The sequence below is a fragment of the Vicugna pacos genome, chromosome 4, assembly GCF_048564905.1.
Source record: "Vicugna pacos chromosome 4, VicPac4, whole genome shotgun sequence".
Lineage (NCBI taxonomy): Eukaryota > Metazoa > Chordata > Mammalia > Artiodactyla > Camelidae > Vicugna > Vicugna pacos.
The window spans coordinates 62,198,368-62,212,190 of record NC_132990.1 but is presented as its reverse complement, the minus strand read 5'-3'; the positions used below and the strand labels follow the sequence as shown (position 1 = coordinate 62,212,190).

Sequence of the window (13,823 nt, the reverse complement as noted above, 5' to 3'; positions counted from 1 at the left end):
CCACCCACACAAGTTCACACGTAGAGTCCCCTCTGCATAAACTCACTTTGGTCTCTTTTTGCTTCCCTAGCGGTTCCTGGCTCAGAGTTCAAGGGGCGAAGGCAGATGTCTGAACAGCTTCCCCACAGCATGACAATCAGCCCATCCCCGACTCCGGCCCCTGTGGAGGCTGTCCCACCCCGTGGACCGACAGAGACCACCTCCACTTTCCTCCTCACCAGGACAGGGCGAGAGTAAGTCAGATACGTGGGCGCTGCAGATTCAAGGTCATCACAGAGATGGGAGGGGGATGCTTGCAGGAGACAGGGGCTTCCTCGGGCCTCCATCCAGTGGTGGCTGTGCTGAGGCCAGACAGGCCCAGGCACCCTGCCTCCCAGTGCAGCACTGTTCCCGGGGGACCTCGGTGATAGACCTCATAGACTTTGAACACACTACTCCAGCCAGTGGGAAATGACCTAGAAGTTCACCTTGCTAGGACCCCTCTTCTTCCCTGCAACATTTCCCTTCCAAGACAGGTCTGCACCCCCCAGGGGTGTGTTTCCTGCAGTTTATGCGTTCATTGTATGAACTGAGAAGAGACTGCTTTTTCAATTTTTTCTTTTTAATCCAAGTGCAGTTTTTCTACTGAGAAAGTTTTCTCCTTGCTCCATTAAACAGCAATAGGAAAAGAGCTGGCCAGTCCTCTTACTCCTCCTCTGAGTTGCTCTTGACCAATAAGCAATCACATGCCTTTGTTGGGCTGGGGTGTTGGCTTCCAGGCCTGAATTTAATAAGTCCTCCTGCAGTCTCTTCTGACATCAGCATAGGAATTAGAGGCTTATTTGCCTACAGTACATCAGCCCCTGGGAATACAATAGTGGACAAGAAAGTCCTTGACCTCACAAGGCTCACCATCTTGTAGGATGGGCCAAGAAACTGGTGTTTGCACCCCTAGCATGATAAGTACAGTGATGGTACAGGCCCGAAGGAATGTGGGAGCACAGAGAAGGGGCATCTAGTCCAGTCAGAGGCTTCAGGGAGGGCTTCCCGGAGGAAATGGTATCTCAGCTGGGGCCAGAAGGAAGAGTATCCCCAGCTGAGGGACCAGCATGTGCAAAGGCCCAGAGGTGAGAGAGCATCTGCCACCTTTAAGCACCAAACATTTATGTTACCTGACCCTCAAGTGTGAGGTGGGGTGTTAACAGAAGCAGAGAGGTAGAAGGGGAGACCTGGGGATCTTGGAGGAACTCAAACCTGTGGCTAGAGGTGTGGATGATGGCTCTGCTCAGAGAATGTGTTCACTGAATACTTGTGAATATAGAAAGTCTCAAAAAAAAAAATAGAAAGTCTCATCTAAGGACCATGAGGGCAACTTTAAGCAAGGGAGTGGCATGGTTGGGTTTATATTTTAGAAAGAATTCTCTGGCCACTATGAGGTGAGAATGGAGGCCAGGGGCTGCTGAGAAGGCTGCCTCACCCAGGAGAGAGATTATGGGGCCGGTGGGGAGGAAAGGGGGGTGCATTTGAGAAGGGATAATTAGGCATTGGGCCCACATTGGGAGTTGGTTAACTTTTGGGGGGGTTCAGGGAAGGAGAAGGGTTTAGAATAACTCGGATTGCTGGCTGGCCAACCAGCTGGATGCTGAGGCGGGGATGGGGAACCTAGGAGGGGGAGTAAAATTGCAAGGAAAGATGAATTTTAAGTGCCAGCTGGCACTCAGGCACTAAAGGATTAAGTCAGGAAGACAGAGATCCTGATAGAAACAAGCCAGAGAGGGCAACTGACACCCAAGGGGTCACTTGTCCAAGGCCCTCGTTCAGCAGCCTGTGGCCTGTACTTGGAGCCAGAGCCACCCAGTCCTGTGTGCAGCACGGAGCCTCAGCCCTGCCTTTCAGGGGTTAACTGGTGACTGGAGTTCTCACAGTCCTGTGGCTGCCACCCTCATGATTTGCCTTGGAAACCCTAACAAAAGTCTCCCTGGGAATTGCCAAGGAAACCAACTGCCCTTGGACGCACATTGCACCAGGGCACAGCCAGAGAGAGATCTCCAGCTCCTGGCACACCCATCTGAGAGCTGATGTCTGCTGGAGGTGGCACCAGGAGACATTCACCCACGAATCCCGGGGCCACCAGGCAAGAATTAATCCGAGGGGAACCTCCCCCACCGCCCCAGAAGCCGATCCAAGAAGTAGACGTAGAGTCTGCATTGGCTTGGAGGACGCCCAGCCCAGCCCAGCCTCTGATGTCCCGTGTGTCAGGGTTTGGGGGAAGGGTATCTGGGTGGGATTGGCTGCCGCAATGCCTGCGGTGCCCTCAGAACGAGACTCTAGAGATTCAGGGGCTGGGTGGAGAGAAATGCAAACAGGATCTACTCCAGAAGTGCTAGCGGCTCATGAGATATCTTGCCAGTCACAGGTTGGGCTGTCTGGAGGCTTCCCTGGGATGACAGCAGCCTTGCAGATAGTGCCCCTGCAGCTTCCAGTCTGTTCACATGCATGTGGTGATGGGTGTGTCTACTTGTCCCCTCTCTGTGCACACATCTTTACTTTGCTCCCTCTTGGAGCCTGGATGCCAATTCAGTGACATTCCCTGAGCATCTATGAGGTGTAAGGCTCTCAGGGGTTGTGAGATGGGGAGGACCGCTCCTTGCCTGCCAGTGGCTCGCTGTCTGGTTAGGGAGACAGACAGACAAGCATCTTCTGCCAGGAGCAAAGAGATGGTCTTAAACAACATAGGAAATGTTTGGGGGAACCCAGGAAGGAGGCGCTGCGAAGGGCAGGAAGGAACCAAGCCTGGATGGATAGCTCGAGTTATGGACGGAGGCAGAAGAAGAGGAGGGCAGCCCAGGGGCTGAGGCAGGTCAGAATTCAAAATTTAAAGTGCAGCTTTAGCCAATGCCCTTTCCATTCTGCGTCCTCACCTCTGTCTTGAGAATTTGTCACTGGTGTTTCAGAGCAGTTACTCAGAGGCTCCGCATGCTAGGTTGGGTAAACCTCAAAGAAAGTTCTGCTCTGTTCCCCAAATGTGCAGGAGCAGGAACTCAGAGAGGTGGACACACGAGGAAGTTCGAGAATCAATTGACAGCAGGGTTGGACTGTGTTTGCTGGAAAGGGACCAAGACCGGGGCATCTGGGCAGCACCCTGGCAGTGGCTGCAGCTCTGTTCATTGTGTGTCTGTTCTTTGTTCCTGTCTCCACCCCAGCCAGGCCATCCGCGAGCTGCAACAGGAGGTATCCCGGCTCCGTCTGCGGCTGGAGGACAGCCTGCACCAGCCCCCGCAGGGCAGCCCAACACGCCCAGCATCCAGCTTCGACTGCCCCGCCCGGGCCCGGGCCCGGGACCGGCTAGCGGGTTCCTCGGCCACGTGGGGCTCCCATTACGGCAGGTGGGTGACCCCAAACTCCCATCCCTGTGCCCTCGTGGGAGCTGCAGAAGGTAGAGGTGGCCGGCCTCTGGCTCTCCCCAGACTTGAGGATTCAGGCATAGCCACACCCCGCTCTCACTTACTCACTCACTCATTCATTCACTCTTACATTCTTTTTTTACCGTGTGATATTTGATGCATAAAAGAATATATGAAACATATGTGTTAATACTAAAGCATGATACAGTGAACATCTCTGACTCACTAGCCAAGTGAGGAGCTAGAACATTTCCAGGATGCTCACCTTCTTACCCACTCACTCAGTAGCTATTCACTTATTAAGACTTATAAAATCATCTTTAATTAACTTCTGAGTGTTTCTATTGGAGGGCACTAGGTTAAGGTTTTTTCATGGATATCATCTCACAATCCTTCCAACAACCTTCTGAAGTAATTGCTCCTATAATCCCCATTTGACAGATGAGGAAACTGAGGGTCAGAGAGGCTCAGGGCCATTTTCTGTGAGTCTGACTCCAGAGTCTTTGGTTTTGATTTTTGTGCTCTCCTCTTTCTGTGTGCATTTCTCTGGGTTGGCCTTTTCACTGATCATCTTTAAAGGCTGCATGAAGCCTCATCCAGTGACATCATCTCTCTCTCCCTCTTACTAGCAAATCCACAGAGAGATTGTCTGGTGAGCCTGGGGGTGCAGAGCAAGCTGTCCCTGCGGGAAGGCGGCGAACCAGGTCCTCCTCAGTGCCTCGGGAGGTGCCCCAACTGTCCCTGAGTAAGTGACCATCTGCCAGGACTGATTTCTGTACGCCGCCATCTGGGCATGTTGGCTCAGTGGTCAGGGACCACAGCAAGAGTCCTAGAGGAAACGCGGAGAAGGTTTTTGTGTGTCTTTTTTAGGTAGTTGTGCTGCTCTGAAACACCATGCATTTCCAGTGATAGCCACCGTATGCTTTGCACCTACTATGTGCTACGGTTTCTGTAAGGGCTTTGTGCATATGTGTGTCATCTTCCTTAACCTTCACTGCAAGCTGGGTTGTATCACCCACATTCTGCAGATAAGGACATAGAAGCTCAAAAGCACAGGGGACTTGCCTAAAGGAACACAGCTCTGGAATCAGCGGCCAAGATTCAGCCCCAGCTCACTCCTTCCTAGCTGTGTGACCTTGGTCTGGTTGTTTACCTGCCCTGTGCAGTTAAGTGACAGCTAACAGTGCAATGATTATAGCGTCTGCCTCCTGGGATTGCTGTGAGAGTACATGACACGGAGCAGGCAAAGCACTTAGCACAAGCTCGGGGATCCAGATACCCCATCTGCGATTACTAAGGGGCAGATCTGGGTTTAAAAACCAAGCTCTGCCCAGCCTGGACATGTGATACGCCCACTCCCGTCCCCTGAGCTACGTGGCCCCGCCCCCTGCCCCCTCTGATGCCCTTCTTCCCACCCCAGGTTCCGAATCTGAGCCAACCTCCCCCAGGCTGTTCTCTGAGAAGGGCAGGACCGCCGAGGACAGCCCTCAGGCAGCTTGGGTTGGAACGAGAAGAGTGGGAGGCACCGGACGTCCAGACAGGGTCACCTTCCGGGGCCAATACACAGGTGGGCCGGGAGGGGCACTTGGGTGGTCTCTGTCATGAGAAGCCTTTTCTGTTTAGCCAGTGGGCCATTGAAATACTATCCTTCTCTACGAGTTCTGTGATACAGAAACATCGGGGAGAGTTGTCTCTGTGAATCTGGATGGTTTGTTCATTCGTTCGTCCAGCAAACAGTGTGTGAGGGCTCCCCTTTGTCGGGGCCCATGCTTGGTTCTGGGGAAGCCCATTCAGCTGTCAATCATGAAGGTAGCACTTGCTGTTCACAGGACCTGGACAACACAGTGAACACCGAATCACCTACCCCTGGCCTACCCTGAGGTTCTAATTCCCAGGGGACCCCTGTGTCTCATGAACTAGGTACCTGGCGCATAGTAAGGCTTGAGGGTGACACAGTGTAGGATTTCAAAGCGTTTAACGTTAAAACAAATATGGATACGGCTTCTATTTTCATGAATCTGACTGCATAGCAGAGACAACAATAACAAATCAGCAATTATAGTAAGTGTGTAAATTACAGTCAGTAAATTATAGACGTGACTCTCACCCATACCTCACTAGGCGGGAGGGCTGTTAGAGCCAGACGGCTGAGCGCTGGAGACAAGGAAGGAAATGAGATACATGTCTCCGAACGGAGCAGGTAGAAGACGAGGGTTTGAAGTGAGAGCGTCAGTGCGTTCAGGGGCCCCAGTGCAACACACGCAGGGTATAAAGTAGGAACCCTGTATGGCAGGGGAGAGAAAAAAGATAAGCAATCAGGCAACATTCTGAAGGTCTTATTTGAGACTGAAGGATGGACGAGGCAGGGGATGGCAGGGCCAGGTGCAGACCCAACTTTCTGATTACCTCGAGCACTGCCCATCGGCGCTGGGCAGAATGCCTCATGGATATGGCCCCGTTCCGTCCTCCCAGCAAGACTGTGAAGCCCACAGGATGACTCTCCCGGTTTTCCGGCTGCTTGGGACACAGAGGAAATACCACTGACCCCATGCCCGGGCCATTCTAACCCTAACCAGCAAGCCGGGGTCTGGGGGAGTGGTACCACGCTTTGTCACTGCTTATCATGTCTTCCTGGCCCCCTTTGCAATCCTGACTGAGCTTGGGTTTGTTGACTGCTTTGGTGTGTCAAGAACTAGGCAGCTGGTCCCTAAATGGGATCTGAGCTGAAACAGGAATCTGGAGAGAGCTTACAATAAAAAGACAAATAAGTGTCTTTCTATGTATATGTACGTGCAAACTTCAATATGTGCGTATTTATGCACACATGTAGTGTGTGTGCACGTGTGTGCATGTGCACGACAGAAGGAGAGAGAGGGAGACTATTAAAGCCATGTGGAGGAAAAGGAGAGAGATCCTTATTTTGAATCCTCCCCAATTCTGCATCCATGCAGAAAGCTAACACGACTGTTCTGGTTTCTTCCCCAGGCCAGGAGTACCACGCTTCGACCCCAAAGACAGTCCCAAGAGGTAGTGGTCCAGTCTCCTGTCCCCAGTGCCGACCTGTTAGAACCCAGGACCCAGGTAGGGGAAGGTACCTGGAGAAGCGGCCAGGGCTCTGAGGTTGCAGCTTCCTGCTCTTGGTGGGGTGCAACTGGGAGAGACATGGGCTGCCCTGGCCTCAGTGGCGGGTTCAGGTACAGATAAGGGAATGGGATTTTTCTGGGCTGCTCAGCCCTCCCAGGGCGTCTTGCTCTCACACCTGTTGCTCCAGGTGCTATTGCCTGAAGCCACCCTCCTTCATCTTGACACAGAAAAACCATAAACATGATTTTAACAGTTTCTGATGAGGAGTGCAAGCAGCCAAAGGGCTGGCAGTGATCATTATGTCTTGTCTCCCCTCCATCCTCCTTCCACTCCCCATCCTTTCCCGGGGAGAGCAGTGGCCTGCGAATATGGACACCATGTTCTAGTCTCAGTTCTGCCGCTGACATACTGTGTGACGTTAGGCAAGTTCCTTAACTTCTCTGAGCCTCAGGTGCCACATCTGTTAAGAAAGAGGTGGTCATTTATTAAGCCCTTACTGTATACAGACATAATGCTAAGGGTTTTATAAACATTAATCCTCACAAACCTATGAAGTAGGCTTTGCCCATTTTATTATTTTGCCCGTTATGAGTGAAGAAATTGAGGCTCAGAGAGGTTAAGTAACTTGCCCAAGGGGCACACAGCTTATAAGTAATAGAACCGGATTTGAACCCAGGTCTTTGTGACTCCAGAGCCCTGACTCTTCTTCACTGTCTTGCTCTGCCTTTGCTAGATTCCCAACAAGCTTCCACCATTCATTCATTCATTCATTCAGCACCTTCCCATACTGGGCCCTAGGCCTTGTCCCCAACCAAATCTCAGTGAAGCAGACAAAACAGAGTGGTCAGAACTGGGATGGAGGGGCACAGGGTGGGCTGGGGAGCACATAACTCAGCCTGGGGTGGTGGGGGGAGGACTTCCCAGGGGGAGTGAAGGCTGAACTCAGGCCTGAAGGAGAAGCAGATGGGCCCTAGAATTCACCAGATATGGTTTTGAAGATTTGCATGGGAACAGAGCAAGGGAACCCACTCTCCTCCTACTCCAGTAGGCCCCTGCTGAGCCCCTGGTCTGGTGCCTTGCTGGGCCAGTCCCACCTGGAGAATGGGACTGTGTCACTGTGGAGAGTGGCCAAGGTGCAGGGACTGCAGTCAGGAGTGCGGGGCTTATGATCAGACAGAGGACCATGGCTTCCCTGCTCTGAGTCTGGGCAAATTATTCCACCTCTTGAAGCCTTGGTTTCCCCATCTGTAAAATGGGAGAGTGATGATAGAAGCTAGCCCCATGGCTTGTTGGATTTGATCAGATAGTGCATGAAGGCCCTGAGCAGAGGGCCTGGCTCACTGAATGCCTCCCACTGTCATAGTTGCCATCAACACTGTTGTCACCCAGTGGAGGCAGCTTGTCTCTCCCGCAGTGGTCCCTGAGGGAAGCCCAGTGCTGCGGGAGGCCTTTGGGGGAGCTCCAGGCCCGAGGACTTGGACGTAATCCTCTCCTGACTTCTCTTCCTCCTCTTCCAGGCGGGACTGTCACCAAGGGCCCACCGGGACCGTCCCCCACTGAGACCCTGCGATGTCCGCTGTGTGGTCAAGTTGGGTCCCCTTCCGAGGGGGATGGCCCAGACTCAGCCACCTCTGGTAGGGACAGGTGGCTCCGTCTCTTCCCCCAGCTTTCTGGGTGCTGGTTCAGGGCCCTGGCAGGTTTAGTTGGGTTGGCTGTTTGCCCAGTCTGGGATGGAGCAAACTGGACAAGCGTTTGTTTCCCAAAGCCAGGCACTCCCAGCGTGGCCGGCCCAGTCTTCAGCTCTAACAGGGTGGGTGGAGCTGGGCAGACCCTCTGTTCTCTGCTAGGTCTCCCCAAGTGGCCAGCCTGTGTCTCTCTGACGTTTTTCCCTGTCAGGACCAGAAAAGGCCGCCACCAGAAGAAATACACCTTCAACCTCCAGCCCCAAGCAGAGGAGCAAGCGGGCAGAGTCGCCGCCCCGGCCACCCCCTGGACTGTGGTATCTGGCTGCCGCGCCCTCAGCACCAACCCCTCCTGCCTTTGCCTACGTGTCCTCAGTCCCCGTCATGCCTTATCCATCAGCCACTGTGTAAGAATCTTCCATTCCAACCCTCCAGTCTCTCTGTCTGAATATCTTAATAATTAGCATTCAGACCTGAGTTGGGCAGCTTTGAACCCGGGCACTAAGTACTCCTGTGTTTCCTCACAACACTCATATAGTCACTCAGCAAACTCTGGATGCTCCCTGTGTACCAGGGAGAGTGCTGGGCACTGAGGAACCAGAAGTGAAAGAGCCTGGCAGAAGGCTTTGCCCTCTTTACAGCCTCGTGGGAATCCAGAATCCTAATCATCTTCCATTTCCTTGTGCAAATGCTCGCTCACTTTTTAAAAAAATAGACTTTAGTTTTTAGAACAGTTTTAGATTTATAGAGAAATGGAGCAGATAATACAGAGTTCCCACATAGCCCCCCAAACACACACAGTTTCTCCTATTATTAACATCTCACCTTAATAGATACATGTGCGATTAGTGAACCAATATTAATACACGGTTATTAGCTCAAGTCCATAGCTGATTCAGGTTTCTTTCGTTTTCACTTGAACTCCTTTTTCTGTTCCAGGATCCCATCCAAGATGCCACGTACATTTAGTCGTCACATCTCGCAGGCTCCCCTTGGCTGAGACAGCTTCTCAGATTTGCCTTATTTTCGATGGCCTTGGCAGTTTACAGATGTACTGGTCAGGCCCACAGCAGGATGAGCACTCACTTTTTACAGGGATCTGGATGTAACATCAGTCAAGACAGAAAAGACACAACAGTCGAGGCAGAAGTGGTTCGGGTTTTAGAGTCCGAGCTGCACTGGAATCCTGCCCGCCGCCTATTAGCGCTGTGGCCTTGGTAAAGCTGCTTCCTCTCTGGGCCTCTCTCTCACCATCTGTTAAATGGGGTGAGAATCTCAGTCATGTCCAGTTGTGTGAGGATTAAGTGAGGCAAGAACCCCAGGAGGTGTTTGTGGGGTTGGTGGTGCAGTGCCAGCACATGCTCTTTGGGGAATAAATGGCAGCTTTGTCATCCCAGCAAAGGCTGCCACCATTCAATGTTGTCATTAGTAAGAGGAAAAGCGAGGAAGTATGGCTTCAACATGACAGGGCTGTGCAGGGGAAAGACGCCTGGACCCTGACTGTTATGAGCTGGTTCTATGCCTCAGTTTCCCTCTGTAAAATGAGTGGGTCAGGAGGCCTCTTTGGTGGTGTGTCGTCAGAAGCCTATGTCTGTGGGCAGCGAGGGGCCAGAGTCCCCCGAGGGCTGGTGCCTGGCGGGAGCAGAGGCTGAGGCGCCATCCAGCTCTGGTCCCCCATGAGGACTCAGGCCTACCAGGCGGTTTCTCGCTACCCCCTCAGCCGAGTCCAGGAGAGTCATTAAGCATCCCTCCACTCGCGCAGTTCCGAGAGGCTGTGCTGTGTGCTCAGGCCTCTGACAGGGGCAGTGGCAACACCCACCTATGCTCCAACTTGTCAGGCAGGAGAGGATTTGCTTGGAATCTGGGGAACCAGGATAAAGCTCTGAGTTTGCATTCCAGGCCCTTCCAGGCTCTGAGGCCGTTCCAGATCCTTCCAGGCTCAGACATGTGAGCAGAACTAACTAGGAGGCCATCCCCAGGCCTGGACAGGCCATCGGGAAGAGGAAAGGCTCTGGGCTCTAGCCCTGACAGACAAGGCCAGCAGTAGCCATATGTATCATCTTGGGAGAGTCACTTTGCTCCTCTGTGCCTCAGTTTTTCCCTCTGTGAAACGGGTTGTGATGAGGATTAAATGAACCATGCATGGAAAGCCCATAGTACATAGAAGGTGGCCAGTAACCAAAGTGCTTCTAATGCTACTGGAATTGGGGCTGACGATGCCCTAAAATTGCTCCAGCTACCCATCAGCAAGACAGCATACTCAGGGCTGAGGCCAGTAAGCCCTTAGAAACCGAACGGGCCTGTGCTGCCACCTGCTGGGAGGCTGCCTTATAGACTCTGCGCCAGAGGCTTTCTAGCCTGGAGGCATTTTTTTGGTTTTGGAGGGGTTCTTGATTGTTGTTTGCTCTGTAGCTTCTGCCCTAGGGGGATTGTGGGGTAACTTTCAAGCCAAGCTGGTCATCAAATTATCAGAAGGCAAGGGTATGTGGGAACCCAGTAGTCACACCAGATAGTCCATCCCTGAAGGAGGGAATTGGCTTCAAAAAGCCCATTCGTTTGGGTATGTATCAGTAGCTACTGGGAGCTAATTAGTCCTGGGTGTGAATCCAGTACTGCCCCTTCCAGCTCTCTGACTCTGCGAGAGCCCTCCGTAGCTGACATTTACAGAGCACTGAGCATACAGAGCATTTAACCTGAATTTTCCTATTGGATCTGCCCTGGGAAGTAGCCAAATATGGCTGTTTTCTGTGGGGAAATGGAACCCTTGAAAGTAAAGTAGCTTATTCAGGGTCCTTCGTTCAGGTGGCCAGCGGAATGACGGGTTTGGGGCAACCTCCTGCATCTCTCAGCTTCTCTGAGCTTCACTTTGCTCAGATGAATAAGTACCTACTGAATAATAGTACCTACTGAATACACAAGATTGTGCTGGTAAAGCACTGGTCTCAGAGCCTGGCACATGGGTACCAAGGATGGGGATGCCAGCCCAGGGCTAGGCGGTGTGTTTAACTGTTTGAGGAACTGCCAGACTGCTTTCCAAAGTGCCTGCACCATTTTACATTCCCACCAGCAGTGTCTGAGGGTTCTGATCTCTCCACATCCTCACCAACACTCACTGCTTCCCATCTTTTTGATTTTAGCCATCCCAGTGGGTGGGAAGGGTCTGAAGTGGCATCTCATGTAGTTTGGATTTGCAGTTCCCTGGTGGCTAATGATGTTGAGCATCTTTTCATGTGCTTGTTGGTCGAAAATAAGGCAAATCTGAGAAACTGTCTCAGCCAAGGGACGTCTATGCAGATCTAACAAAGCCCTTTTTTTCACACTGTACAATTAGAGCAAGTTAAGAAGTGGAAAATCAGGAATAAGAGCAGAGTTTACAGTGTGGCAAGCAAGACACCAATCAATGTCTGCAGCCAAGTCCTCTCAAACCCATTTCTGCTCTGTTTAGGTGAAATGCTTTGTCCCCCTCTTTCCTACACACTTTACTCCACAACACAGGTGCCACACCCTCTTCTTGCCCAGTGCAGGTTTCCTTGAACCCTACACTTGGTGGCCTCCGATGAATGCAGTAGTCACTTCTTGAAGAAATCTGTACTTCATTTCATAGCTCGTCAGCTCATTTTCTCCAGAAATTTTAAACACCACCCCACATTCCTGCAGGACCAGGCTGGTAAAAGACACCTTTCTGCCTGCTGCCTGGATGAATGGAGCCAGACCCCCACTCCTGCAGAATCCTATCCATTATTATCGTGTTTCTCCAGGGCTCTGCACTTGACAAATGAGACTCCATATATAAAGGGGGCTTGCTCCAGAGCCTGGAGGGCGATCCTGGTCTCTCCGATACCTGGCTCTCAGACTGGAAGCTCCAAGAAGGTGGTGGGCAGGGTCCATGTAGTTCATTCACCATGGTAACCCCAGGGCTTAGCACACTGGCTGGCACATAGTATGTGGTCAATTAGTACTGGTTCAGTGGTCAGGTAAATTGAACCAGCCATTTCTGAGCACCTGTTCTGGGTCAGGCACTCTCATTTATCTTCCTTCATCCCTCCAACACATCCCTCAAAAGGAAGTGTTTATTTTTCCCACTTTAGAGATGAGGAACTGAGACTCAGTGAATGGGGGCCAGGGGCCGAGCTGGGGCTGAGAACCAGCCACCCTCTCCTTAGTTGGTGAACGCCCTTACCTCTCTCCCCAGGTTCTATGTGCCTCCAGGACCTACCTCAGCCCCCTCAGCCCGACCGGCCGCCGAGTGGCCCCCCGCAGCCTCCTCCCGGCCGGCGGGGGGACCCCGGCGCTCCATCCAGCTGGACCTGGAGGACCTGGAGGAGCTTAACAAGGCCCTGAGCCGAGCCGTGCAGGCCGCCGAGAGCGTCCGCTCCACCACCAAGCACATGAGCCGCTCCCTGTCGGCCGACCTGCGCCAGGCCCGCGGCCTGCGGGGCTCCTGCCTCTTCTGACTCCACTCAAGGCTCAGAGACGCACGGATGGCGAGGGGCAGGCAGCCCGCTGTCGTCCCCTGGGCCAGGGTCCAGCTGGAGCCACTGCTGGAGGCCCTGCAGACCCTCATGGGGGCGGGGTCCCTCCGCATCAGCCCTGCCTGCGCAGCCTGGGTGTTTCCAGAACGGAAGGCATGTCAACTGTCATCAAGAGAAGTCACTTCCTGGGGCCCAGCCCTGCGGTTGGTGCTGGGATCGAGGTCGCCTCTGTCCAGACACCGCCTCTGGGAGTCTTCCAGTCCTGCACTTGTCCATTGCCAGCTAATAATATGTCTTTTGTCTACAGATGGACAGATATTTTTTTAAACTGAGACATTTTCCTGGCCTTGGGTCCTTCTTAGGAGGCCAGAGAAGAAGGGACAGGGCCAGGGTTTCTGGTGAAAACTTACCCACCAGCTGCAACCAGATACTCCAGAGCAGGCGTCTCTGGGAAGGACGAGGCTGGGGACCTCTCTTCTGGTGACTGGTGATCAGTGACTGAAGCCACTGGGATACCTTAGGATGACAGGCATCCAGCTTCTCCATGGTTAAGAGGCTTTCCCACAGGCCTGCTGGGATGGAGACACCCCGCAGAGGGCCCGGGAAGCCGTCCGCCAGTCCCCCTCGGTACCTCACCCCAGGCTCTCTCCCGGGGATCCCTGTGGAACTGGGCCAGTGGCCAGCTACCTGCCAGGTCCTGGCCTGTGGCCCTGAGGCCAGGCCACCTCCTGCTCCCTGACCCTGTAGCAGCTCATACCTCAGCTTTTCTGGAATGTATGTGCATCAGTGATATTTGTATATTTGAGGTGTTTAAAAATCTATTTTCATTATGAGGACAAATAAAGAAGAATGAATATTGATCTTAAGAAACGAAGGCCCCTAAAAACCCCCAAAACATTCCCAAAGCCGCCCATATCTGTGGTGTGTCATCGACTTGTGGTTTCTAATGTCAGGTTTGTGGGGCGGAAGATTTGGTGCTGAGCCGAGCCCTCTCCCAGGGGACCAGTTGGGTGCACAATTCCAACTCTTCCTGCCTCCCTCTGGTGCCTTCTGTGTCTCCCACTTCCCACCTCAGAACAGTAAACCTTTCCACCTGGAGGGGCCTCCCTGGAGAGACTGTCTGGCCAAGCCTCTTTTACTGAGGCCAGAGGTGGTAAGAGACATAGCAGGTTGGGGTCCGCAAAGCACGAGCCTGGACTCTT

The 13,823-nt window shown here is 52.9% G+C and overlaps 1 protein-coding gene across 5 annotated transcripts in view; it reads left to right on the top strand.

The window, feature by feature from the left end:
• Positions 1-13,481, top strand: part of AKNA (AT-hook transcription factor) — a 53,133-nt gene extending 39,652 nt beyond the window's left edge. For all 5 annotated transcript variants that reach the window (XM_031677452.2, XM_006211367.4, XM_072959994.1 and 2 more), the window contains 8 exons: positions 71-233; positions 3,183-3,365; positions 4,013-4,128; positions 4,804-4,950; positions 6,369-6,464; positions 7,985-8,101; positions 8,364-8,556; positions 12,342-13,481. In XM_031677452.2, the coding sequence (XP_031533312.1) occupies positions 71-233; positions 3,183-3,365; positions 4,013-4,128; positions 4,804-4,950; positions 6,369-6,464; positions 7,985-8,101; positions 8,364-8,556; positions 12,342-12,603 (1,277 nt within the window). In that variant the 3' untranslated portion in view covers positions 12,604-13,481. The remainder of the gene's footprint in view (positions 1-70; positions 234-3,182; positions 3,366-4,012; positions 4,129-4,803; positions 4,951-6,368; positions 6,465-7,984; positions 8,102-8,363; positions 8,557-12,341) is intronic.
• The last annotated feature ends 342 nt before the right edge of the window (positions 13,482-13,823 follow it).